This window comes from Microcebus murinus, chromosome 9 (assembly GCF_040939455.1).
Source record: "Microcebus murinus isolate Inina chromosome 9, M.murinus_Inina_mat1.0, whole genome shotgun sequence".
NCBI classification, from domain to species: Eukaryota; Metazoa; Chordata; class Mammalia; order Primates; family Cheirogaleidae; genus Microcebus; species Microcebus murinus.
Genome location: NC_134112.1, coordinates 30,589,640 through 30,617,271, shown reverse-complemented (window position 1 = coordinate 30,617,271; position 27,632 = coordinate 30,589,640). Strand labels below are relative to the sequence as shown.

Here is a 27,632-nt window from a genome sequence, read left to right as displayed (position 1 = left end):
AATACAAATTTTAATTTTTCCAAGCATTATTTTGAACTTCACAGAATTCTGTCCATAGAGTGCTGTGGCGTCAGCCTAGCTCACAGCAACCTCAAACTCCTGGGCTTAAGTGATCCTCCTGCCCCAGCCTCCCGAGTAACTGGGACTACAGACATGAGCCACCATGCCTGGCTAATTTTGTGTATATATATATATACAATATATATATATATATATTTTTAAGTTGTCCAGCCAAGTTCTTTCTATTTTTTTAGTAGAGACAGGGACTCCCTCTTGCTCAGGCTGGTCTTGAACTCCTGAGCTCAAACGATCCACCCGCCTCAGCCTCCCAGAGTGCTAGGATTACAGGCATGAGCCACCACACCCGGCCTCCCATAGAATGCTTTTAGTGGAGGAATCTCAAGGCCATGAGGCTAATCTAATATTTTGATGGTTAATACTGGGCATTAATCCTCTGCCTAGCATAAGCCCCATATGAACACCAAGAGAGTAACATTCCTGGATAAAGCAGCCACTGCTCATAAGAATGTTTCAATCTATAAGCCATAAACTCTGAGCTTCCAAAAACATGCACATATTTACAAAACATGCATAGAAGCCCCAGGCTATATAGCAGGTGTTATGAAATGTCCCCATAAGTTCAACTCAGTCCCTTTTAGGACATCGTTTGTTTTCCCTTTTCATCCTTCAGCATTCTTTTTGTGTCTTATCATTGCTTTTTAAAATTGAAGGAAAACAGTAGTATTTGGCCTTTTCTTTGTAAGTATCTTCACGATTTTGCTTCTTCCAAAGTAAAACCTAATGTACGGTTTTACCTAACTCTTATTACCTGGCTTTTGTCCTAAGATAAGACTTTTTAAGGCTTAGCAAGCATGCCGAGGCTTGCACTGCTTTTTATAACCATTTTTAAACTTTTGAGGTAGAGGTATTTATAGAATCAGGTGTGGTCTTTTTGTAGGTAAAAAAAAAAATCTATATTTTATGTGATTACTTGAGATCCTTCTAGTTGAAAAGAATGTTCTAATTGTGACTGACTTCAATAGTTGTAAATAATTCATTGTTCATTGTGTTTCAAAGCTAAGTTTATAATTCGTAATGGTAAATGTTGACCTACAGAGCTATTGGGATTTTGAACATGTATGAAGTTTAGTTTGGCCCATTTGCCTCTCAGTTAGATTGGCTAGGGCTTCTGTGAGGGGTCTTTAAATCCCAGGATGATAGCATTGATGGCGATTGCTGAGGGGCTTCAAAAAGTACCTAAGCTACTTCCAAAAGGATTGGAACAAGTCCGAAAGCAAGAGAACCAGGTAATGAAACTAGTCTAGAATGCTTCATTCAGATGGGAGGCAGAACAAGATAACTGATTAAAAACTCTGGCCTCAGGCCAGGCGCGGTGGCTCACGCCTGTAATCCTAGCACTCTGGGAGGCTGAGGCGGGTGGATTGCTCGAGGTCAGGAGTTCGAAACCAGCCTGAGCAAGAGTGAGACCCTGTCTCTACTATAAATAGAAATAAATTAATTAGCCAACTAATATATATAGAAAAAATTAGCCGGGCATGGTGGCACATGCCTGTACTCCCAACTACTCGCTTGAGCCCAGGAGTTTGAGGTTGCTGTGAGCTAGGCTGATGCCATGGCACTCACTCTAGCCTGGACATCAGAGTGTGACTGTGTCTCAAAAAAAACAAAAAAAAACCTCTGGCCTCTGGTTGCTGAAGTTGAAATCCTGACCTCAGCACCTGCCAACTGTGTGGCCTTGAGCAAGTTACTTAATCTCTCAGTACCTTATTTTCCTCATTTATAAAATGTAGGTAATCGTAGTATCTACCTCATAGAATTAGGTAATGATGATTAAATGAGAAAACACATGACAAGCACTTATGATAGTGTTACTGTATTTTTATTTCAAGTAGAATTATTGGCTGGAAAAAAAATGGATCTACTAGCATCAAAAAGCCTGATAGCCTTACTCATATTACAGTCAGGAAGAACTAATTTTTACTCAACACCAGCTAAGTTCCAGAAACTCCGCTAAATGTTTTAGCATATCTTGCCTATGCTGGAAAACAACTTTTGTGCACAATTGCTGGCTTGTCGAAGAGCAGTTTTGGACATTTTGCCAATTCAACATCAGATAATGACTAAGACTAGTCACATATATGCCTACACATTATGTGTTATAGCAGGTTATTATGGAATCAGGAATGTAATATTCAATAACACATTGTTTTTCTATAGTTTTTACTTTATATTATATATAAAAATTTTTTGTACCTCCATTCTATGTTGTGCTGAAATTTAGAAGCAATTAGAGAATATACTGTGTATCTTAATTTTGGAGGTATACAATAAAAGCAGATAACGTCTTCCAGCTCAAAGGTGCTGTAGTCATTATCACTGCTGATGTGTGTTCACAGTTTGTTAGGCTCTTGGCTGGGGTTGTGCTTTCAAAGTGGCTACTATGCGGTGTAGATTGTGATTGATCTCTGTAGGATGTTCTTTGGGCATCTAGAACCCTAAACTCATTGGGACTCCTACCCCATGCAGTGGCTAAGAGTGGTGCTATCATGCTGGGACTGTACCCACCATGAGAGTGTTTTCTTCTAACACAACTGCATGATTAATGCACAGGCCTCATCTGTCATGCTTTTGTTTTCTTAGTTGGCAGCAACTTGTAATGTGGGCCTCAGAGCCTTGGCTGGCCTGCAGTAAACCAACAGTTTTTTGTTGTTGTTGTTGTTCTTTACTCACTAAAAATAAACCATCTTTCAGAAATACTCTCCACATGGTTTCAATCCATAAGAGATACAAGTGCTTTGAATGAGTGGGAGGAAACATTCAGTAGCCAATAAAAGGAATTAATTCCTCAGGTTGAGAAGTGCTAAGACATGCATCTCCATTTGCTGTTGAAAATAAAATTGGTTATTGCATTATGCTTTTATGGCTGTGTCCCTTTAGGTTGCACGTTCCTGGCTGTCAGTGCTTTACAGCCTTCTGCCTTTTTAGCCTTTCACAATGCCCAGTGCTTGTAACATCTAGGGGGTAATATGAAGTGTCAGGGAAAATCTTGCCTATGTGACCCTTAAAGAGGAGAGAGACATTTTATCATTAGTTGGTTTGAGTAGAAAGCTTTGAAACTGTTTCTAAGTTGTGTTGTGCTTTGTCTTACTCTTTGCATAGAGTCTGCTCTCTTGTGGAGTGAAATTACAAATTACTTCATGGTTCAAAGTGATCATTTTTAACATTGTTTATTATACAATATTATAATATGATAATGAGTCCAAGTTGTTGGGCTTAAGTTCTTCAGTTTGCATCTAAATATAGATATTAATGACATAAGAATCAAAGGTGTGGTCTTTTTGTAGGTAAAAAAAAATCTATATTTTATGTGATTACTTGATATTTTATGTGATTACTTCTATCTCTATTACAAGGACTAAGTATCTGTGAGTGAGGAAGCAGGTAAATGCCTTCTGACTTACTACAACGAAATCACAAGTCAGAGAAGAATGCTTTTGCCAACTATATATTAATTCCCCTTTTCTCTAGGATATTGCCTGGTTTGATGATAAAGAAAACAGCACAGGAGCCTTGACAACAATATTAGCTACAGATATAGCACAAATTCAAGGAGTATGTATATTGCTTTTATTTTTAAATGATGTATATGAATGGTGTGCACATGTGCACATGCACACATGTGTCTGTGCATATATGTGAGCTATGCTGAGATGACCCATATCATTAAGAAGACAGGTAAGTCTCATGTCTAACAGGTAACCTTCATTGAAATATGAAAGGAAGCCTTTCAGTTCGGGGTATTTTTAATCCAAAACAAGGAAGATTTGACACATATAATAGAATAGCTATAACTAAAGGACTAAAGAAGACACCAAGAATGAGTTAAAGAAAAAAGCTAAAAATTAAACAGTAAGAAAAGAAAATATGAAAACATTACATACTTTAAGAGTTTTTTTCTTATGATTAACTTTTTAAATTATTCCTTCAAAATATTATAGAGTTTGGGATTGTGCTAACAGACCAAAATGTTTTTGGTTACATGTATCAATTTTGTTATGCTTGAGTCAGGGTTATGAGTGTGCCCATTACCTGGGTAGTGTTCATTGTACCCGTTAGGTAGGTTTTTGCCCACTCCTCTTACTCCTTTCCCCCTACTTGATTTCCACTGAGTCTTACTTCCCTCTGTGCACATGTGTGCTCATTGGATAGTTCCAATTTAATAGCAAGTACATATGGTATTTGTTTTCTAATCTTTAGATACTTCACTTAGGAGATGGTCTCCAGTTCCACTCAAATTCTTGAAAAAAAGCATTAATTCATACTTTTTCATGGCAGAGTAGTATTCCATGGTATACATATACCACATTTTGTAAATCCACTCATGAATTGACAAGCACTTGTGTTGACTCCACATCTTTGCAATTGTGAATTGTGCTGCTATAAACATTCAATTGCAGGTATCTGTTTATAGAATGTCTTTTTTTTCCTTTGGGTAAATATCCAGTAATGGGATTGCTGGATCAAAGGGTAGTTCTACTTTTAGTTCTTTGAGGAATCTCCATAATATTTTCCACAGAAGTTTCACTAGTTTGCAGTCCCACCAACAGTGTTTATGCATTCCTTTCTCTCTGCATCCACACCAGCATCTATTGTTTTGGGACTTTTTGATAAAAGCTGTTCTCACTGGGGTTAGATGATATCTCAATGTGGTTTTGATTTGCTTTTTCCTGATAATTAGTGACAATGAGCATGTTTTCATATGTTTATTGGCCATTTATCTATCTTATTTTGAAAAGCTTCTGTTCATATCTTTTGCCCACTTTTTGATGGGGTTGTTTATTTTTTCCTTGCTGATTTGCTTGAGTTCTTTGTAGATTCTGGTTATTATCACTTTATCAGACGTATAGCTTGCAAATATTTTATCCCACTCTGTAGGTTATCTATTTGCTCTGTTGATTATTTCCTTAGCTGTGCAGAAGCTTTTTTATTTAATCAAGTCCCATTCATTTATTTTTGTTATTGCTGTAATTGCCAGTGGGGTCTTCTTCATAAATTCTTTGCCTAGGCTGATATCTGGAAGGGTTTTTTCCAACATTTCCTTCTAGAATTCTTATGGTTTCATGTCTTACATTTATGGTTTTTATTCATTTTGAATTAATTTTTATGAGTGATGAGACATATAAAGCCTTTTTCATTCTTCCTCATATGGCTATCCAATTTTCCCAGTACCATTTATTGAATAGGGCTTCTTTTCTCCAGTATATATTGTTGTCTGCTTTGTCAAAGATCAGTTGGCTGTATGTGGATGGTTTTATGTCTGCTTTCTCTATTTGTTCCATTGGTCTATGTCTCTATTTCTGTGTCCATGCCATGCTGCTTTGGTCACTATAGCCTTGTAGGATAGTTTGAAGTCTGATAATGTGATGCCTCCAGATTTTTCTTTTTGCTTAAGATTGCTTTGGTTATTTGCTCTCTTTTATGGTTCCAAATGAGGCACAAAATTGTTTTTTTTAGATCTGTGAAAAGTATTGGCATTTTGGTGGAGATTGCATTGAATCTGTAAATCACTTTGGGTAGTATGGACAGTTTTACAGTGCTGATTCTACCAATCCATGAACATGATATGTTTTTCCATTTGTTTGTGTCATCTGTAATTTCTTTTCTCAGTGTTTTGTAGTTCTCTTTGTAGAGATCTTTCACCTCCTTGGTTAAGTATACTCCTAGGTATTTTATTTTCTTCATAGCTATTGTGAATGGTATCGAGTCTTTGATTTGACTGTCAGTTTGACTGTTGTTGGCGTATAGAAATGCTACTTGTTTTTGTACATTGATTGTGTAACCTGAGACTTTGCTGAATTTATTTATCAATTCTAGGAATGTCTTGGTGGAGTCTGTGGGGTTTTCTAGATGTAAGATCATATCATCAGCAAAAAGCAATAGTTTGACCTCCTCTTTCTTGATTTGCATACCCTTTATTTTTTTCTCTTATTTTTTCCTGATTGCTCTGGCTAGACTTTCAGCACTATGTTGAGTAGAAGGGGTGACAGTGGGATCCCTGTCTTATTCTAGTTCTTAGGTGGAATGCTTACAACTTTTCCCCATTCAGTATGGTATTGGCTGTGGGTTTGTCATATATGGCTTATATAATCTTGAGGTGTGTTACTTTTATGCCTATTTTGTTGAGGGTTTTTATCATGAAAGGGTACGGAATTTTGTCAAATACTTTTTTCTGCATCTATTGAGATGATCATATCAACTTTGTTTTTGCTTCTGTTTATTTGGTGAATCATATTTATTGATTTACATATCTTGAACCATCCTTGCATCCCTAAGACTAAGCCCACTTGGTCATGATGGATTATTTTTTTGATGTACTGTTGAATTCAGTTTGGTAGTATTTTAGTGAGGATTTTTACATCTATATTCATAGGGATATTGGTCTGTAGTTTTCTTTTGTTGTGTCCTTTTCTGGCTTTGGTATCAAGGTGCTACTGGCTAAATAGAATGAGTTTGGGAGGATTCTCTCCTTCTTGATGTTATGGAATAATGTCTACAGCATGAGTACCAGCTCTTCTTTGTAGGTCTGGTAAAATCTGACTGTGAGTCCACCTGGCCCAGGGCCTGTTTTGTTGGAAGATTTTTTATTACAACATCAATCTGATTTTTCATTATTGGTCTGTTCAGGAGTTGTATTTCTTCCTGATTGAGTTTTGGGAGGTTATCTGTTTCCAGGAACTTGTCTGTTTTCTCTATGTTTTTGAGTTTATGTTCATAGAGATTTTTATAGTATTCAAAGATGATGTTTTGTATTTCTGTGATATCAGTTATAATATCTCCTTCTTCATTTCTGATTGAACTTACTTGGGTTCTCTCTCTTCCATTCCTGGTTAACCTAGAAAGAGGTCTATCAATTTTGTTTATCTTTTCAAAGAGCCAACTTTTTGTTTCATTGATCCTTTGTATCATTTTTTGTTTGTTTTCCATTTCATTTAGTTCTGCTCTGACCTTAGTTATTTCTTTTCTTCTGCTGGATTTGGGTTTGGTTTGCTCTTTCTTTTCTAGGTCCATGAGGTGTGTCCTTAGATTGTTAATTTGTGATCTTTCTATCTTTTTTCTGTAGGCATTTAAGGCTATGAATTTTACCCATAGGTCTGTTTTTACTGAATCACATAGATTCAAATAGCTTGTTTCCTCTTCGTGATTCAGTTTGAGGAATCTTTTGATTTCCATCTCAATTTCATTATTGACCCAATAATCATTCAGCAGCAGGTTGTTTAATTTCCATGACTTTACATAGAATTGAGTGTTTCTCTTGGAGTTGATTTCCAGTTTTAATCCACCATGGTCTGAGAAGTTACATGGTATTATTTCTATGTTTTTGAATTTGTTGAGACATATTTTGTGGCCTAAAACATGATCAATATCTTAGAATGTTCCATGTGCTAATGAGAAGAATGTGTATTTAGTAGTTGGGGGTAAAATATTCTGTTAATGTCTGTTATACCCATTTGTTCTAGAGTTCCACTGGACCATTTAGGTCCAATGTTTCTTCATTTATTTTCTGCTTGGATGATCTCTCTAGTTCTGTCAGTGGGATATTTAAGTTCCTGGTAATTATGATGCTGCTTTTTATCTCTTTGCTTAGATCCGGTAGGGTTGGCTTTACAAATCTGGGCGCTTTTCTGTTAGGTGAATAAGTATTTAGGATTATTATGTATTCTTATTGAATTGCTCCCTTTACTATTAAATAATGACCATCTTTGTTTTTCTTTACTATTGTCAATTTAAAGTCAATTTTATCTGATATGAGAGTGGCTACACCTGCTCTCTTTTGGTTCCATTTGCATGGAATATTTTTTTCCATCCTTCCACATTGAGCCTGTGTGCATCTTTGTGCTTTAGATGTGTCTCCTGGAGGTGACAGATAGTTGGGTTGTTCAACCATTCAGCCAGCCTGTCTTTTGAGTGGCACATTCAAACTGTTAATGTTAGGAAATAGAATTGATATGTGAGTTGCTGTTCTTTTCACCATGTTGGGTAGTACCTTATTGTTTGTTTCCCTTCTTGTGCTGTTGTTTTATGAGTTGTGAGCTTTAGCTTTTTTTGGGTGGTTTTATAGTAGTCAGCATCTATTGTGCTGATTCATGTATAATGTAGTTCCAACTCATGAATTCAAGAAATGCACATAGATAAATAAATAAATATAGATGTAAATGTGTGAATTCATTTATCAGTACACACACACACTCCAATACATACATACATACACACACACACACACACACACACACACACACACACACACTCCAGTTCTGTCCACTGGTATTCTAGTAATAATAATAAGCACAACTAGCACCTTATCTAGGCTGCTAAATAATATTCTCCACTAAAATAAACCAGGAATCTTTAGAGAAATGACTGATTCCAGCAGTAAAGTAGAGTTAGAACAGGATGAACTTGGAAAATCTTTTTGTGTCAGAAAGTAAGGACATATTCAAAGAATGATAGAGATATGTCAAAAGACAACAAAGACAACTTGAAGGGACTTCCACTGGCTATATCTGGGACAATTTGAATATCAAAATAAACAATTATATAATATTAACAGATTATAAACTACTAAAGAAAATAAAAAGTCATTAGCTCAGACTGCAATAAATAAATTGAAAGTTTGATGAGAAATTCAGCATTGACATAGTTTCAAAGAGCCTCAAAACATTTATGAATTACAAAGGGAAAAAGAGTAACTTCATAGTGGAGAAGCCTAGAAGACACCATTTTAATTAATTTTAAAAGTGAACAACAGCAGGAATAGAACCAATCAAAATTGTGTGCCACTGACAAGGATGCAATGAGAAGAACACAGCATCATTTCTGTAGTATTCCTGCCAAAGATACAAAATTAGAATTTAATTGTGAGTAAATATCAAATAGGCTAAAATTGAGAGACATTCTACCAAATAACTGGCCTGTCATCGTCAAAAAAGTCAAGGTTGTGATTGTCAAAGTATGAAGAACTATTCCAAATTGAAGGAAACTATTGAAGAGACATAACACCTAAATGGAATGTGTGATTCTGACTTGGATATCCTTTTGCTATAAAAGATATTGAGACAATTGACAAAACTGGAATGAGGTCTAAGAATTAGATGCTAGTTGGATATTAAATGTTAATTTCTTGCTTTTGATGGTGGTATTTTGGTCATGAGGACAGTGTTCTTGTTTATAAGAAATCATCCCTAAGTATGCCGGGGTGATAGGTATCAGGTCAGCCACTTACTCCCAAATGGGTCAAGGAACAAATATCCTCCAGTTACAACTATGTGACTGTGGGTGAGTTATTTTGTCTTTCTACCTCCGTTTCCAATCAGTATTACAGAACTAGTGATAGTATCCACCTCTTTGCACTGCAATGGGATTAAATAAGATAATGAACGTAAAGTGCTTGTTTAGTACTCATTAAAGTTGGCATTTTTTGAGTACCTTTATATATTAGCTACAACTGTAGTGTGGAAATTATGGGTACCGTTTCTTCTCATCCTTTCTTCTATTTTGGCTCTCTTTGGGTATACCTTCCCTTCTGCCCTACTCTTTCCTCTCCACATTGGCCTCCTTTCCGTATCAACTCTTGCCACTCCTACACAAAGCTTTGTACTCCAAAACACACTGAGTTTGGAATCAGATGGTGTGAGTTAAGGTCGTTGCATGATTATATTATCATAATAGAATAGAATATTATTATATAATATTATAATAGAAAGAATTCATGTAAAAAGTAAGTGTACAAAAATAGACAAAAATCTTATTTATTAGAGGTTCCATAATGCAAATTTTTTCCATTAAAATAGAAATTAACAAGTCACCTTAGAATGGTGTTAAAGGTGAATTAGAGTCTATTTTAATAAATATATAGGCTAAAATATAGCATTTTCTTTTTTTTTTACTTCCATGAAATAGACTGTGCAAAACTTCAAAATGAATGTATATGCATAATTCAAACCATCTTTGCCAAACACTTAAATTTTAAGTACATGTCTGTTTTGCATGTATGTCCAACTGGCACTATAAATGCTATTAATTATTAAAATATTACTTACCCATAAAATTCCTAGCAAATGTGACCACAGTTTTATAAGTAGTATAGAGTATAAAATTCTTAACTAATGATTAACTCTCTAGCACTCTGGGAGGCTGAGGCAGGAGGATTACTGGAGATCAGGAGTTCAAAACCAGCCTGAGCAAGAGTGAGACCCTGTCTCTACTATAAATAGAAAAGAAGAAATTAATTGGTCAACTAATATATATAGAAAAAAAATTAGCCGGGCATGGTGGCTCATGCCTGTAGTCCCAGCTACTCGGGAGGCTGAGGCAGTAGGATCACTTCAGCCCAGGAGTTTGAGGTTGCTGTGAGCTAGGCTGACGCCACAGCATTCACTCTAGCCTGGGCAACAAAGCGAGACTCTGTCTCAAAAAATAAAAATAAATAAATGAAAAAAAAAAGATTGACTCTTTTTTTTCTTAGTTTCTTTTAATAGTAACTATGATTCTGCCATTTTTAAACATCGGTTATATTACCAAGATTTATCCATAAGTTAGGATCGAACAGGTATGGGGGTGTGTGTATGTGTATGCACATGCATGAACATGTGTGTTGTTTTACTGCTGTTGCATGTTTGGGTGTAAGGAAAGAAGAAGAGTGTGGGTGTGTATCTATCATTGAGAAGACAAAAGAAATCCTATAACTTCAGCTTTCAACACACTTAATTAGGATTGGGGTTTAAAATCCTGCACAACTATTTAAGGAGAGCTCTCAGGTGGAATAACATAAACATAAAAGTCTTCCTCTAAGTAGGTAGTATTTAATTTCAAATAGTCTGTTCCTATCTTCTTTCTATATAGTCTTCTATCCTATGGTGTTCCACTAAACTAAATGCCAGTTCATTTGGACGTCTCAATATTGGACATAAGGCAGAAAAATGAAATAATATTTGTTAATCAAGGCCATTTAAAAAATATGTGTCTTATTTAATCTCTAAGTATAAATTCAAATTATAACCTAAGTATAACTCCTTAAAAAAAGAATATCTACCTTGTTTTACAATGAACTATAATAGGAATTCTTGTTAATTTAAAGTTAACTGATTTTTTTCCTCCAAAATATGTCTGATTATAGGCAACAGGTTCAAGGGTTGGTGTCTTAACACAAAATGCAACTAACATGGGACTGTCAGTTATTATTTCCTTTATATATGGATGGGAGATGACACTCTTGATTCTGAGTATTGCTCCAGTACTTGCTCTGACAGGAATGATTGAAACCACAACAATGACTGGATTTGCCAACAAGGATAAGCAAGAACTTAAACGTGCTGGAAAGGTAAAATGAAGACTGTTATTACCATCGTAACATTTTAAGAGAAACATAATCAGAGCTTCCATCTTTATGATATGTTAACTTCATCTCTTAGGAATCTGTAAAGTGATACACACACACACACACACACACACACACACACACACACACACATACAGACCAGTTTAGGATAGAAAGTAACAGGGTACATGATTTAGAACAAAGGCTCTGGACTCAAATTGGCTGAGTTAGAATCCATATTCTGTCACTAATAAATGTGTAGTATGAGCAAGTTAGGTCAACTTTTGTTGAGTCCAATTTTCTCATCTATAAATTGGGAATAAAATAGTATCCACTTACAGAGTTTTGTGAATATTGCATAAAACACTTAACATTATTCTATGCAGAACACTTAGAATAGTGCCTGGAAGACAGTAAGCACTTAATAATGTCAGCCATTAATACTGCCACCATATCATGGGGGAGTTTTCTAACGTCATGATTCCCCATTCTCTGATCATTGAATAATTAATCGCTCCTGAGAAATTCTTCTAGGTATTTTATTTTTGAAAACAAATGAAGTATAGCAGTTACTGAATACAAGGCAATGCACTGATATTGACAGTGCCTAAAATAAGGTTTCAGAGACAAGGACATTTTTATACTGATCAAAATGAACAGTTTATTTAATTATTTGGAATTGCTTTGACATACAGATATGTGAGCTTCTTAGGATCAACCACATTCATAAAAAATAATCATTGTATTAGAGATTTAGGGAAACATTATTGTATAATCGTAATACCTAAGAATTAAAATAGCCATCATTTGGTTCAACCACTCACCCGAAGTAGAAGTCCCTCATACAACATTCCTGTCCAGTGTCCATGCATCTTGTACTGCACCCCCTTTCCCTCCAGTGGTGAGTGGTACATGGCTTTCCCAGGCTGCCTACCCCTCCATAGCCTTGGGTAGTAGGCAGTTTGTGTTTTGGTGTTTTTGTTTTGTGGTGACCTCCTATCTTACTCTTCTTGGCTTCCATCTTGGTAAAGGTCCAGCAACTCCTTTTCGTGACAACCTTTCAGAAGCTGAATCATGTTAACGCCGAGTCTTCTGTTGGCCATACATTAGGGTCTTTAAGCTGCTCCTCTCGTGATATGGTTTCAACGATCTCTACCACATTGGTGAACATCCTCCAAATATGAAAATGATTTTAAAATCGTTTATAGTCTGCATCACAGTGACTGTATCACAACTGGCACAGTATAAATATCATGAATATTCATGAGCAGAGATGCCAAGCACGTTAACTCACCATCGTAATCTGGTTTGCCTGACCCTTGGACCTTTCCACCTTTCTTGCACTAGATAAAGACCCTTGGAATGTTTGCTTGTGCTCTGCAGACTGACCTACTTAACAAATATTTGCCTCAGAGACTGTAGACAGTTGTTTAGCCCACCCTGTGTGATATCAACATTGTGATAATTTACACAATTTGTAAATTAACAAAGCCCAATTAATTATATTTCACGTGTCTTATTTTTTGTCCTGATCTTTAGTTGTATGTGTGCCCTTTGACATTTCTTTTTTGTATCATTGGAATAAACTTCGGACTATACAGTCAGTAACTCCACTCAAATAGGCAGTCTGAAGTCCTTTCTCTGTGGCTTTGAATATGTCAATTTGCCAAACACCAATTTAGAATATAGACCAATAAAATATATAGGTCTTTGTTCAGCTGCATGTGTAGATTTGGACAAATCACATGTGTTATTTTTCAGACTTAAAATGGCATTATTAGTTTTTTTAAAAGACTATTTTCTAAGGTTCCGTAATAGTAGCCCTTTCTTTCTTATGAAAGATGGTCACAAAGATTTTTACGTTTGTTTCTTTTCCCTCAAACAAGTCTTCAGCATTCTTATCCATTTTCTTTGCATACTACAGAATATATTCAAATGAAGGTTTCTTTGAGTTCATTTTGAAATTAATGAGAATTTAAAACAACATCAAAATTGAGAGTAGAATCTAGGTACCCTGACCACAGTCCAAGTGTTCAGGCTTCTCTCCTGCAGCTCCAAGTTGTTCTTCAGACAATGCTGAGTGTCGACCCAGGTCTCCTCTGTCCCCAGCTCACTGTGGCAGCCTGAAAATAGAATGCAAAGACAGGACGTTTCTCTTTCAAGCCAACATGTGTTCTCATGTCCAAAAAGTTATTATTCTAAGCCAAGGCTCCTCCATTTTGAATCCCATGTAATTATGCATTCTTTTTTAAAAAAAAAACTATATAAATACTAAGGGGCACTAGTCATATTTGAGTTAAATATAGTTTTAAGTTCACAGACATCAAGATGAAAACTGGCTTTATCTTATAAAGAATTTGAGAGCCAGAGCTTGTGTCACTTTACAGGAATGTTCCTAAGTCCTTTCTGGCTGCTATTTGCATTTCTATACTGGAATAAAATAATTATTTGATTCTCTCTTAATTCAACAATTACTTGAATTGTTTCATAATTTACAGGAAGCTCCTATGCATGTGAACATAATGCTCACTAATGTTTGATTCCCTCGCCTGCAGAACCAGTTTAAATTGAAATTCAGTGAAAACTTGAAGGGGACTAAACTTAGATCAGTGGACTAAATCTTTCAGAAGAAATTTTCCTTATGTTTATATTATCCTGAAGTGTCATTTTCCTATCTTTTTTTTTTTTTTTTTTTTTAGTGAGAAGTAGTGGGGAAGGAAGCTGAAAATACTTGTCAGGAAAACATATTGGCTTTTTGTGCTTAATATGTCCCCAGTCTGACTGGAATTCACAACCAGGAAAAGTTTAACCATTACTAATTTTATTGTCTTATTTTATAAGATAGCGACCGAAGCTGTGGAGAATATACGTACTATAGTGTCGTTAACAAGAGAAAAAGTCTTTGAGCAAATGTATGAAGAGACGCTTCAGACTCAACACAGGTGATTGTAGATTCATGCTGATTCCCTTAACTGTATTTTGTTCTGTGAAGACAGTACTCCTGAATGACTGCAGTGGTTTGTCTGCCAATTCATTTGCTCTGGAATCTTCCCTAATAATGGCATATCATAATTTCTCATATGACTTCAACCACGAGGAAATTAGAAGAGGAGTTGAGGGCAAGCACAATTAGAATAAATATTTTAAAATAGAAAAATTAGCCAGGCATGGTGGCACATGCCTGTAGTCCCAGCTGCTTGGGAGGCTGAGGCAGGAGAATTGCTAGAGCCCAAGAGTTTGAGGTTGCTGTGACCTATGATAAATGCCACTGCACTCTAGTCTGGATGACAGAGTGAGACCCTCTCTCAAAAAACAAACAAACAAAAAAGAATAAATATTTTAAGTCCTCCCAATTGCCATTCATTGTTATTAAGTGTACATACACATTTTTCTTTTTTTCCTGGAAGAAGATTGATGAAGTAACATATTTAAGAAAGAAAATAAGATTGCCTGGTCCTTTACATTAAATCCCTAAAATAGTTTACATTTTATTTATTTATTTGTTTGTTTCTTCTTGAGACTCACTCTGTTGCCGGGCTAGAGTGCTGTGGAATCAGCCTAGCTCACAGCAACCTTAAACTCCTGGGCTTAAGCAATCCTTCTGCCTCAGCCTCCCAAGTAGCTGGGACTACAGGCAAGCGCCACCATGCTCAGCTCTTTTTTTATTTTTCTATTTTAGTTGCCCAGCTAATTTCTTTCTACTTTTAGTAGAGACAGAGTCTCGCTCTTGCTGAAGTTGGTCTCAAACTTCTGACCTCAAGAGATCCTCCTGCTTCGGCTTCCCTGAGTGCTAGGATTACAGGCGTGACCCACCATGCCCCGTCAATGGTTTACATTTTAAAATGAATATATACACAATAAATGTGAATACACATATTACTCCTTTTCATTTTAAACTAGTCCTCCTTATCACATTGGCTTACTGATGCTCTTTGTATTAATTTATCAGAAAGATTAGCTTTGCACTCTTTTGGCCTCATGCTTGTTGTTGCTACCACTCTTTAATTTCCACTGCTTATTCTATTAATGCGAGATTATAATAGAAAGTTAGAGAATATTCTAAATACCTCTAAACCAAATCTCTTTAACTCTTACCCTAGCTATCCTTTCATAGACTGTCCATTCATTTGAAAGTATATAAAGGTAGCTTGTTACACTCCCTACAGAGTATATAGCTATAGAGAAAATCATTATATTAACTGTCTTCTCTAAAATAACTCTCAGTAGTAAAAATAATCACTTTCTCTTTAATCCTTAGAAAAACGTACATCCACTAAATTATAACATTTCAAAGTTCTCTATATTCATTACTTTACATTTATTAAATTGACCTTGCTATAATTTATGTCTCATTACTTGGTAAATTTTGTGCATTTCAGAAATACCTTGAAGAAAGCACAGATCATTGGAAGCTGTTATGCATTCAGTCATGCTTTTGTGTATTTTGCCTATGCAGCAGGGTTTCGATTTGGAACTTATTTAATTCAAGCTGGACGAATGACCCCAGAAGGCATGTTCATGTAAGTTGTGCAAACATATAAACTCTGTAAGTGGGTACTTATTTTTGTACTTATTTATGAGAAAGATGTCTGCTTTATAGTGGATTATCATTTAAATCACATATGCAGGAAAGGCATGCTTAGAAAATTAAAAACTGTTTTGGTTTTGGTTTTTGTTGAATTTTTTATTGGTACATAATATTTTTATATCCATGGGGCATATGCGATATTTTGATATATGTATGTAATATGCAATGATCAAATCAGGGTAATTGGGATTAAGTTCATTTTTAACTAACAAATAATTGTATATGTTATATACAGAGTACAGTAGGATATTTCATATATGTTTACATTGTAAAGTGATTAAATTAAGCTAGTTTTTTTGTTACTTAGTATTTATAAGAAGTATAGCATAACTGGTAAATTACTGATTCTGATATAATACATGTAATCTGAGTTAAACTCCCTAATAAATTGCTCCCTGTTTCAGTTTACTAAAACATCAGAATATTAGGGACAAAATATGCCTTTTTATCATCCATTCCTTAGGGAATTTGTGGTACTTTATGGAATTCTCAGTGTGGAGATGGCTGTATTAAGCACAACTACAAATCATAGAAGTTGAGTTATTTGATAAGCAAATACTCCAGAAGAAACACATATAAATGAGTGTTTTCCTTAAAAAAAAAAAGTCACATTTGAAATTGATCATGGTATCCAATGACGCTGCATCTTCCCAAACCATTAGTTGGAGCTTTCATTTTAGAGTTCTGTTCACATGGTTATGAATTTCTTTGTTTTATAAGAACACTTAATTCAACTGCTGAAATTAGAAAAGTTAATTTTGATGACTAATTCTGAGCTTCCTAAGCCTAAAATGTCAGAAATGTTGCTAATCTATATCATAAATGTCATTGCTAAACATTTAGAGCTGGAGAAATCCATATACTACTTGACTCAACAAAATAACATTCTTTTTTAACAAGCCCACCAAAACATGTCCATCCAAGCAAGTATCATCCTCTTCACAATAATGATGTGGGAGGGATCAGACCCGTTCCGAAGATGCTGCCATTTGGCAGACACGTTGGGAACAGATCTTGGGGTTTTGCCTCCCAAGTCTCAGGGCATTCCTTTGAGTAGCCTCACTGCTGGCACTTATTTGTTTTTTGAGGATATATCCATTTTGAAGAAATGTCCAAAGGTCATTTGAAACCAAATAATGTCAGAACAAATTGGAATAATCTTTAGTTTCTATTCACATGAAAGTGTATTTATTTACTTATTAAGCATTAACTGAGGTCCCAGGAAGTTTCTTCTCTAGGCACTTATAAGAAAACAGTCCACAGTTCACACCATCCCAGTCTTCCTAAATCCTACCTGGTTATGAGGCCACTTAGCAGTTTCCTAGAAGCAGATTTCATTGTAAAACGGAACATCCGTATTTAAAATTTCAACAGAAATTGCAGGCTTGCCTACCCTCTAACCCAGTGTGCAGCATTGCCTGTGTGAACTTGTAAACCACAATTCTATTTAGGCTTGTGCTTCATTCTGATTACATAGACTAATTACTCAGATAAATTAACAAGACACAAAATCTGGAATCACATAAATTAGTTTATTCAGCCCACTGGCACCCATTAAATTAGCCAGTTTTCCCCTGGTTCTAATGTAATCCAGGCACTCTCAAGCTTACAAGTTGGTTGCATGCCAAAAGTTTGTTTGCAAGCCAATTGCTTGAAACTCAAAACATGTTTACCTCATGTTGCTCTAAAGTTTCTGCAGCCGTTTCATATCTCCAGGGCCCCATGCCTTCAGTATAACTGGTCCTGGGTATTAGTAGAAAGCAAGCTTCTTACCACATTCATACTCGTGTAGGATGTCTGGTGATTTTATAAACTCAAAAAAGAATTTTCATTTCTTCTCATTCTAATTTTCTTCTTTTCTACATTCATATATCTATGGAGGACTAGGCCTAAGTCAAGGACAACCATTTATATAAAAGTATAATGTGTGGAATTGGTAATCCACTTCTACACACTGAGATTTGTTTGGGTTAAAACTAAGCAAATAATTTTTTTTAATTGAAGAATAAGTCAACTTCAAAATCATGCCAATCACTTTCATACCTGCAAGTGACACCAGGCAGGGTGTTTCCTGAAAGGGGCTTCCCAAGACTGCCATCCATTCTGTGACTTACAATAATCACTAAAACAGCAAACCTTGATGGACTCCTTACTCAGGATTAAAGATTTGTCATGTATTATCTGCTTAATCCTCTCAACGACCCTGTGAAATATTATGATTCCCATTTTACAGATGAGGAAAACTAAGACTCAAAGAGCTTACTGAACTTGCTTAAAGTTATGTAATCATCAAGGAGCAGAGCACAGATTCAAGTTCATAACTCCAGATGCTTAGTAGACATTTATTATTATTATTACTAATTCTGTAGCCAAACTGTCAAAGAATATTTCTATAAAATTAATTTTTGAAATAATAATAAGTTTTGCTTAGTTTTCCAGACATTTGAATATTCTAAGCTGGCCCAACTCTTAACCTATAAGGAACAGGTGACTTGCTTAGTGTTATTTTATAGCTGTAAAATATAAGAGAATTTAAAGTTATCACAAAAACTCCTCCTCCTTCTGGCCTGCCAACTTCCTGAATTTATTTTAATTAAACTTATTAAAAAGCATTCTCTTTTAGAGGCATAAACATTTTAGCTGTCAGAACATTTGTAGGAACATTAACATAAGAGTATAATTAATGAATAGGATGATCTTGGTATTTCCCAGAGCCCTGAGGGAAGGAAGAAACAGGAGCTGTCTGGGATAGGGCCACTGGTATCACTTTTATTTGAGTTTTATTCAACCAGACTACAGACAGAGCGTAAAGATACCCATACTTTTATAATATTAAAAAAAAAAGAGAGAGATTCTCTAGGAATATGGCTACAGCACTGCCATAATGTGAATAGATGAGATTTGTCCCCAACGTCAAAGTCTCCAGTCTTCTTAGATATCAGATGTTACTGCAACTGCCACGAATGTATCACAAGATCCCTTTAGACACACCATATTATAGTTGGCCTAGAAGACTCTGTGCCTTCCAAAATCTAAGGTGACAGACAGCTTTTTATCTAATCAACTGATTGGAAGAAGTTTACAAAGGAAACTCCCTCCTACTGGAATTGTTCTTAGGTTAAAAAGCATGTTGTGCCATTCTCTAAATCAATGGTTTCCCAGCTTACCAATGTAAGATCTAGTTAAAAGTGTAGATACCTGGAGCTTAAACCACAAAATGTGATTTGTGGATCTGGTATAGGGCCAGGAATCTGCATTTTATCAAGCATCTCAGATTGTTCCAAGGCACAGGATCTGAAGATCACATATTAAGAAATATGAGCATAGGGACTAAATCCCAGGCTGCTCTCTGTATGTGTTTAAAACCTCAGTGTTTTCTTTTGGTAATTACCAAAAACTTTTTTACAATTATATAAAAATTGTGGAAGTCATATTTCAGCTTATTGTTAAAAATAGATGCATTATTTGCCCTGTAAAATGTGAGTGTATTTTCACGATTTATAACTATAAGGATGGGTAAGCTGTCTTTCTTTAAGAAATGACAGTGCGCCATAGAAAAGGAGACACATAAAGGGAGTTTTAACAGCAGAATCCTTTAATGTGCTCATAATATTAGTTTGTCAGCAAGGATTTTTAGAGGGAAAAGCCTCTAAAAGAAAAAAAAAAATGCCAACCTGCCTGTCTTGTGGTAGAAGCTGTCTCCTTCCATCTCTATTATTGTGGAAGTTTCTCTGAAATGAGCATTTAAAATAAGGTGATTGGCCGGGCGCTGTGGCTCACGCCTGTAATCCTAGCTCTTGGGAGGCCGAGGCGGGCGGATTGCTCAAGGTCAGGAGTTCAAAACCAGCCTGAGCAAGAGCAAGACCCCGTCTCTACTATAAATAGAAAGAAATTAATTGGCCAACTGATATATATATAAAAAAAATTAGCCGGGCATGGTGGCGCATGCCTGTAGTCCCAGCTACTCGGGAGGCTGAGGCAGAAGGATCACTCGAGCCCAGGAGTTTGAGGTTGCTGTGAGCTAGGCTGACGCCACGGCACTCACTCTAGCCTGGACAACAAAGCGAGATTCTGTCTCAAAAAAAAAAAAAAATAAAAAAAAATAAAATAAGGTGATGGCCAGGAGTGGTGGCTCACGCCTGTAATCCTAGCATTCTCTGGGGCTAAGGCAGGAGAGTCGCTTGAGCTCAGGAGTTTGAGACCAGCCTGAGCAAGAGCGAGATCCCGTCTCTACTAAAAATAGAAAAAATTAGCCAGGCAACTAAAAATAGAAACAAAAACTTAGCTGGGTGTGGTGGCAAGCACCTGTAGTCCCAGCTATGCAGGAGGGTGAGGCAGGAGGATCGCCTGAGCACAGGAGTTTGAGGTTGCTGTGAGCTAGGCTGATGCCATGGCACTCACTCTAGCCTGGGCAACAGAGTGACACTCTGTCTCAAAAACAAACAAATAAATAATAAAATAAGGTGATCATATTTTCATTCTGCCACCTTGCAGCCAGGGTACAGGAGCATTTAGATAATCTCTTGTTTAGGTTCTCACATTCTCATGTGTAGGTAAACACTCCCGCTCTCCCTTTGCTAGCCTTGGTAATACTTTTGATTTCACTATAACTGTGCAGACTTTTAGAAATACAAAATAAATGTATTGTCTCCTGTCTCGTTTTGCATTAGTGCCTTTAGGTTAGTTTCTAGCTGGCTGGCCTTTTGCAATATAGTTCAGAAACCATCTGTGCCCAGGAGAGCTTTCTGTCACGTTCTATACCCTACTTTAGAACTTCCTCAGTCTCCGTGAGTTTCTTCCATCTTTGCTGTGCATGTTAGCAGGAAGGTAAGTAGAGCAGATAGGTAAGAAAGAATCAAGACATGACAACCTTTCATACAGTAACAATAAAAGCCACAGCTTTGAAACTGCCTAAGAAGCAGAGCCAGGCAGCCCATGTGTCTGTGGCCCAGTCCTCTTAAAAATCAGATGTGGTTCTTGACAGGAAATCATATTGCACTTTCTATGTTAAATGTGATTACTGGCCAAAAGAGCAACAGAGGTGGGTATTTTCAATGGATATTGATAGTTGGTGTATACCTTAAAAACAGGCGTCCTCAAACTATGGCCCGCAGGCCACATGCGGGTGTTTTTGCCACCGCTGCCTGTCCTGCTTAGCAGCCGACTCATCCCAGGCCCACAGTGCACATACAAATGTGGAATGTGCGCCGCACTCTCAAATGGCCCTCCAACGGTCTGAGGGTCGGTGAACTGGCCCCCTGTTTAAAAAGTTTGAGGACCCCTGCCTTAAAATATTAAGGAATTGGAAGAAACAAGCTCCACCACCATGTTTCCTCTAGGAGTCTGCAGCCACGGAAGAACTGTGTCATCGTAATTCAGGAAGCAACCTTAGCTAGCCAAAACAAAGAAGATGGGACAGTCTTTCCGTGTTCACTGCCACGGCAGCCACCCAACTCCTCCCTGGCTCCTCCTCAGAGATTATATGGAAGAGAGAAAGACAAGATAAGGAGGCTAGATCAACCACTGAAGGGATCTGAAGGAGAGAAATCAAGAGAGAGTTGATATCTAGGGCCCTGAGAAGATTATAAAATGGGAAACACGTGGTAACACGCCAACACTCTAGCCAGCTTTCCACTGCAAGGAGCACCCTGTAGGGGAGAACATGGGGAGGAGGCTCACATTCCAACCTTGCAGTTTCATAGCTATGTGATCCTGGGCAAATTGCATAATTTTTCTGAGCTGGAGTCTCCTCATTTGTTAGGTGATAAGAGTTCCTGTTCTACTCATCTCCTAAGTGATCAAATTATATCATGTATATGGAAATATGCTATAAGATCCAAAGTACCAAAGAAATATAAGTTGTTTATTTTCTCTCTCCCATGTGTTGAGGAAAGGATTTAGGGTGGGAAGAAGAGGCTTTCTGGGTTGTATATGGATGACAGGGGAAAAGAGTATTAGTATGGGAACAATTAATTGAATGATGATCTCTGCGAGGAAAGAAACTCTGCCTTGCAATCAAATAAACATACTTACAGAGTGGGGACTTGGAAAGTTGTGATTTGACCTGTTGTACTAATCTATTTCTACAGAGATGTGAGAGCTTATTTTCTAACTGAAAGTATTCCATTAACTTTCAGTTCTAGGAGAGGAACAATAGCTACTTGCATTTGCTGAGCATTTATTATGTTTCAGGCACTGTACATTATTTATGCATTTAATTAGCACAGCAATCCTATAAGATATAGATATTCTTGTTATCTTCTGTTTGCCAATAAGGAAACAGAAGCACAGAGAAGTTAAGTAACATTTCTAAGGTCACACAGCTAGTAAATAATCGGTAGAGTTTGGATGTACTCTCACTGGTCTGGCTTCAGAGTCACTATACTTCCTCTTAGGGTAAGTCACCAAAGGTCTACAAACTGCATATGGGAGCAGTGTTTGGAGGAGACAAGTTAATCTGAACTAGTTAACTATGTAGGGTTTTCCTGTTGCATTAATTGTGTTAAAACTAGGATTATTCATTTCTATCCTTTTTTGTGTTGTTCCTAGCCAAAAAAAAAATCTATTTAAATTTTCGATTTTATCTCAACAGTAAGGATGGGTAAGAGAATGTCCTCATTGCTCAGACATGCTTGAAAGGATGAAGACAGTGAGGATGCAGGGACCATGGCCCATGAGCCCATGGAGAACCCACAAAACCAGGGAGGAAGAGGCCCAACACCTGAAGATGCTGGGAAGCTCTTCAGACCCCTGCCTGCTCAGTAGCCTTCTCTCCCCAATCCTGACCAACCCAAAGAGTTTTCCTATAAATCCAGTGCCATGTAAACTATAGATATCTTCTTCCCTGGACAATTTAAGCTTATGAAAGTTATGGAGTTAAAATTTCAGATTTTTTGATTTTTTTATTTTACACATTTGTGCTTCAAGATTCAGTTCAATGTGAACTGAATCATTTTTGAACCATGGAATGTTTTTTGCAATCTTATTTATAGGCAGGAAGGAGATAGATATATAAGCAATTATTATAGACTAATACCTTGATAAATGTATTAGTAGTGACTTTAAAATATTTGTCATTATAGCAAATTATTACTTTTTATATATCCCAAATGAGTGAAATTACCCAAGACTGACAATGGCATGAGAGGTTGCCCATACGTTTCTTTGGGGTAGGCTCTTAGTTCAAATGCCTCTAGGAGTTTGAACTAGATTTGAAGGATCTGGTTTAACTCTGTTATGGAGCTAACAGCATTGCTTATTCTACAATAAATAGTCGTTGGGTGGAAGTGAATTTCAGTTTATCTCACTGTAGCTAATTGGGTCTGATTAGGTAAGGGCAGATTCTATAGCCCACTAGTTTTCTAGGTGTGTGGGCCTTGGCCTACCTTTATACAAAGCCCATCTGGGGAAAATGCATCAAGAAGATCAGTGTCCCTTACTCAACTCCAGATAGTCCATTGCTACAAAGTCCATACTTTCCCTCTAGGGTCCTCAGTATAAACCCCATCAACATCAACCCCAATCCCACTCACCCTCCCCTCAATATTCACACAATAAAGACAGTATCAGGGATTTTTCTGGTACTCTCCCTTCTCCACTGAACCCTCTGTTCTTGCTCTCTGCTCCATCCTTGGGGTCACGTACCTCCCACAAACACAAGTTGTACATGGAAGGCCCTTCTCCTCTTCTTGGTAATATTTCCGCTTTAAAAGGGACCTAACAGGGACATTAGCCTCTGGACATTAATACCTAATGCTTAACATTACTTTTACAGAGAAAATTTCAGGAGAGGTAGATATTTTGGCACATCCCAAATCATGGGAAGAAGCTATTTTCTCAGCTGTTGGCTTCTGAGAAGCCTCTACCCCCGTGGAACTAGAATCCAGGTCTCCTAGCTCATAATCCAATTATCCCACCTCCCCTGCTGATTCTGGGACCAGAGTGAGGCTTAAGTCTAGTCTAGTCTATTTCCTTGCATTAAAAACAAATTAAAAAAAAAACAAAAAAACTCTAATTGTGGTACCTAAACTCAGTAACCACTTTTGATGTTTATAGTTGGGTATCAAGTATTTTGAATGGTATTTTGAGCTTTACACAATCTCTGTAAATATTAGTACTAAAAATGCCTTGACATCATAGAACTGATGACTACAGTAATTATAACATCAGGCATCCCAAACCGAAAACTGGATTTTTTTAATATCTATATATTATACTGTGATCTTTGTAAAGCCAACACAATTTAGGATCTGAGGCCTGGGTCCCTGAAGTGATTGTATTGAAATCCACCCTTTCATAGGTCCCATCAAAGAAGAAATTCACAAAGAGCCCAGACATGTTTATCTTGCTATGATCCAGCACAACAAACAAGCAACTGGGTTCTGTGACGTCCTTTTACTGCCTAATGTTTAAATATTGCCTGTGGAATTTAACTGAATTATGCCTTTAGTTCTGTTGCTGAGATGCATTGTTTTTCATTCCAGTACAGTATTTTCATATCTAAAATGAAATAAAACATGAGAGGAAACTAACCATGGTCTTGTGATATGCCACAATTCTGTGAATATTCTGAATGCTTCCAAAAGTCATTTACACCCTAACCATTTTATAATTAACATGTTTTGAAACTGAGATCCTGGTCTATTGCAAACCTAAAAGGTCAAAGATCTTCCTAGTCTTAGCTAAGGTACATGTTAGTCAAATTTTGTTTTGGGAACCTTCAGAAAATATAATACTCATGCTTTGCTTTCTAAATCGCATAGCAGCACGTCAGGCAGATAACCAGTGTCCTAACTACATTATATGCAAAAAAAAAAAAAAAAAAGAAAGAAAGAAAGGGGGAAAACCCACATCATATCTACTGTCTACATTCAAACCTCACTACTGGAGTCTCATTCTTCCTATTGTCAGTTGAATTCTCTGTCAAATCTCTAAGTAAGCAAGACTCCTATCGAGGTGGCTGAGAAGTTTTACATTCACTCACTGGGGCCTTTGATCTACGTCTCTAATTGGAAGAGAAATTCTTAAGATTACCCAAGCTCCAAAGATTACTTTGGTGTACAGAGCAAGGGATGATTAACACATGGTAGAAAATTTAAAAAGATAACTGTCCTTGGGCTTTTAGCATTAGTGGTTGATGTCTGGGTCAAAAGATTATATATACTATTGTGGCCATTTTTCCTGTTTACTTTTAGATTAAAGTAACCTAAATTTAAATTTTAAATTGGACCCATGGAACTAAGATTCAAATGCTTTATCTTTTCATAGAGTTTTCACTGCGATTGCATATGGAGCTATGGCCATTGGAGAAACACTTGTTCTGGCACCTGAATATTCAAGAGCCAAATCTGGGGCTGCACATCTTTTTGCTTTGTTGGAAAAGAGACCAACCATAGACAGCAGCAGTCAAGAAGGGAAAAAACCAGTAAGCACAACTGTGACTTCAAATGTCCACTTATTAAGTAAAGGCATTATTTGGATAAACTTTGCAAAAGATAGTGCTATAGTATAACATAAAGAGTTAAAAGCGTGTATAAAGATAATTTTATGGCTATAAAGGGGTAAAGGACGTCTTGTCTGAATTGAATTTTCACTCCCTTTACTAAAATATATATTTGTATGTTAAAAAATATATGCCTTCAGTTTATTTTAGTATTGATATGAGAATGCTTTTGAATAAGTATTGATTCCTATATTGAATTTTATTTAGACAGCCAAAGTTTTAGTCTTGTATGAAGATTTGCATTAGGGTTTATTTGGGTTTTTTGTGTGGTAACCTATGCAAAGTAAATAACATCCTGCCCGTTTCAGACACCATTTTTCACGGGAAATGTAAATACAAACATAAAAAGGAAAAAGGGAGAACTATATTTGTTAATTTCACATACACAAACAGAAGTTTACTATAAACTCTTAAAAATGGTGAATTCTAAAAGGGAAATAATAGGGAGATCGTATAATTTCAAAATAAACCTCTTAATAATAGTCTTATACATTAAATATCTTTCAATTTAAGACCTTTCTAGATATTTTAAATTTTAAAAGAGGAATAGCCATTAGATATATACTTAAAATAATTTTTTATTTAAAATTATTTCCCTCTAGAATTTTAATAGATTTATATGTATGACAGGTTAAAAGTAATACAGCATCACTAGAGCTACATAATTATTAAAAGGAATGCCTCTTGTTAGTGACAGAAATAAGATCTTAAAATTCTCAAAAAAAGAATGCTCAAAGATACACCATAGTGAAAATAAGATTACATACTTGTCTTTTGGAAAGTAAAGGATGTAAGAAGCTAGCTTTTAAAATAATCATAGGGTTAATATGTATGATAATATTTTACTCATTTTTTTCTAAACATTACAGTAAAGGAATTGAGTACCTCACTGGCATATGTTTTCATAGAACTATATGCATGGTATAAAATATAGAAATACTTCTTATAAAGACTATAAACTTATTTAATCTTTATTTTATTTAATATGCAATAACTCGCTATGCCTTTAAAAATTAAAATCTGATCAAACAAAATTGGCAAATATTGATAAGTATTGATGCTAGGTGATAGGCATATGGTCAGTCCATTACATTTTTCTCTTTTTATACATGTTTGAAGTTTTCCATAATAAATATTAATATGATTAAAAATAATAAGAGTAAATTTTAAAATGTATTTAATTCTAGAAGTTTTCTAGAATATCCCTGTGAGCTATTATATAAAATATACACTAGAGCATACAAAAAAATAATTGAACTCTCAATTATTATGCAGTATTCTGTTTTTTAAAAGCTTTTTTTTGCCGGGTGCGGTGGCTCACGCCTGTAGTCCTAGCACTCTGGGAGGCCAAGGCGGGCGGATTGCTCAAGGTCAGGAGTTCAAAACCAGCCTGAGCAAGAGCAAGACCCTGTCTCTACTAAAAATAGAAACAAATTAACTGGCCAACTAAAACTATATAGAAAAAATTAGCCGGGCATGGTGGCACATGCCTGTAGTCCCAGCTACTTGGGAGGCTGAGGCAGAAGGATTGCTTGAGCCCAGGAGTTTGAGGTTGCTGTGAGCTAGGCTAATGCCACGGCACTCTAGCCCGGGCAACAGAGTGAGACTCTGTGTCAATAAAATAAATTAATTAATTAATTAATTAAAAGCTTTTTTGTACAAATAATGTTCATATGTTGTAGAGGGCAAAATAGAAAACACTGAATAAGTTCAAAGAAGCTACTATTGCACTACACTGACATTTTGGTGTACGTATTTGCCAAATATATCCAGATATATTTTTCTATTTCTAGAACTAACCACATCTTAACATTTCATTCCTTTGACTACAGAATAATATCATCAGATATTTTTTGGTGTTCTTCCCCTCTACCTGCCCCTGCCTGGTCCCTATATGCTGGGCTCAGAATGTGCCGAGTATGACTATTAATCCCAACTATAAGGAACCTATTCAAAAGTTCAGCCATGACCACCACCACTACCCCCTCACACACACACACACACACACACACACACACACAAACACACACACACACACACACATCCACTCACATACTCTAAGTTTATGTTAATCCTAACAACAAAAGTTAAGAATACGTAAAATGCAACTGGGGCAAACGTGAAGTTCAAAAGAACCTAAAATCTTA

General features: G+C 36.3%; 1 protein-coding gene across 1 annotated transcript in view; it reads left to right on the top strand.

The window, feature by feature from the left end:
- The window catches only part of ABCB5 (ATP binding cassette subfamily B member 5), a 98,003-nt gene that overhangs the window by 58,313 nt on the left and 12,058 nt on the right, over positions 1 to 27,632 (top strand). Inside the window, exons 19-23 of the mRNA XM_020289626.2 lie at positions 3,550 to 3,633; positions 11,195 to 11,398; positions 14,237 to 14,337; positions 15,775 to 15,915; positions 25,251 to 25,407. Of these exons, the coding sequence (XP_020145215.2) occupies positions 3,550 to 3,633; positions 11,195 to 11,398; positions 14,237 to 14,337; positions 15,775 to 15,915; positions 25,251 to 25,407 (687 nt within the window). The remainder of the gene's footprint in view (positions 1 to 3,549; positions 3,634 to 11,194; positions 11,399 to 14,236; positions 14,338 to 15,774; positions 15,916 to 25,250; positions 25,408 to 27,632) is intronic.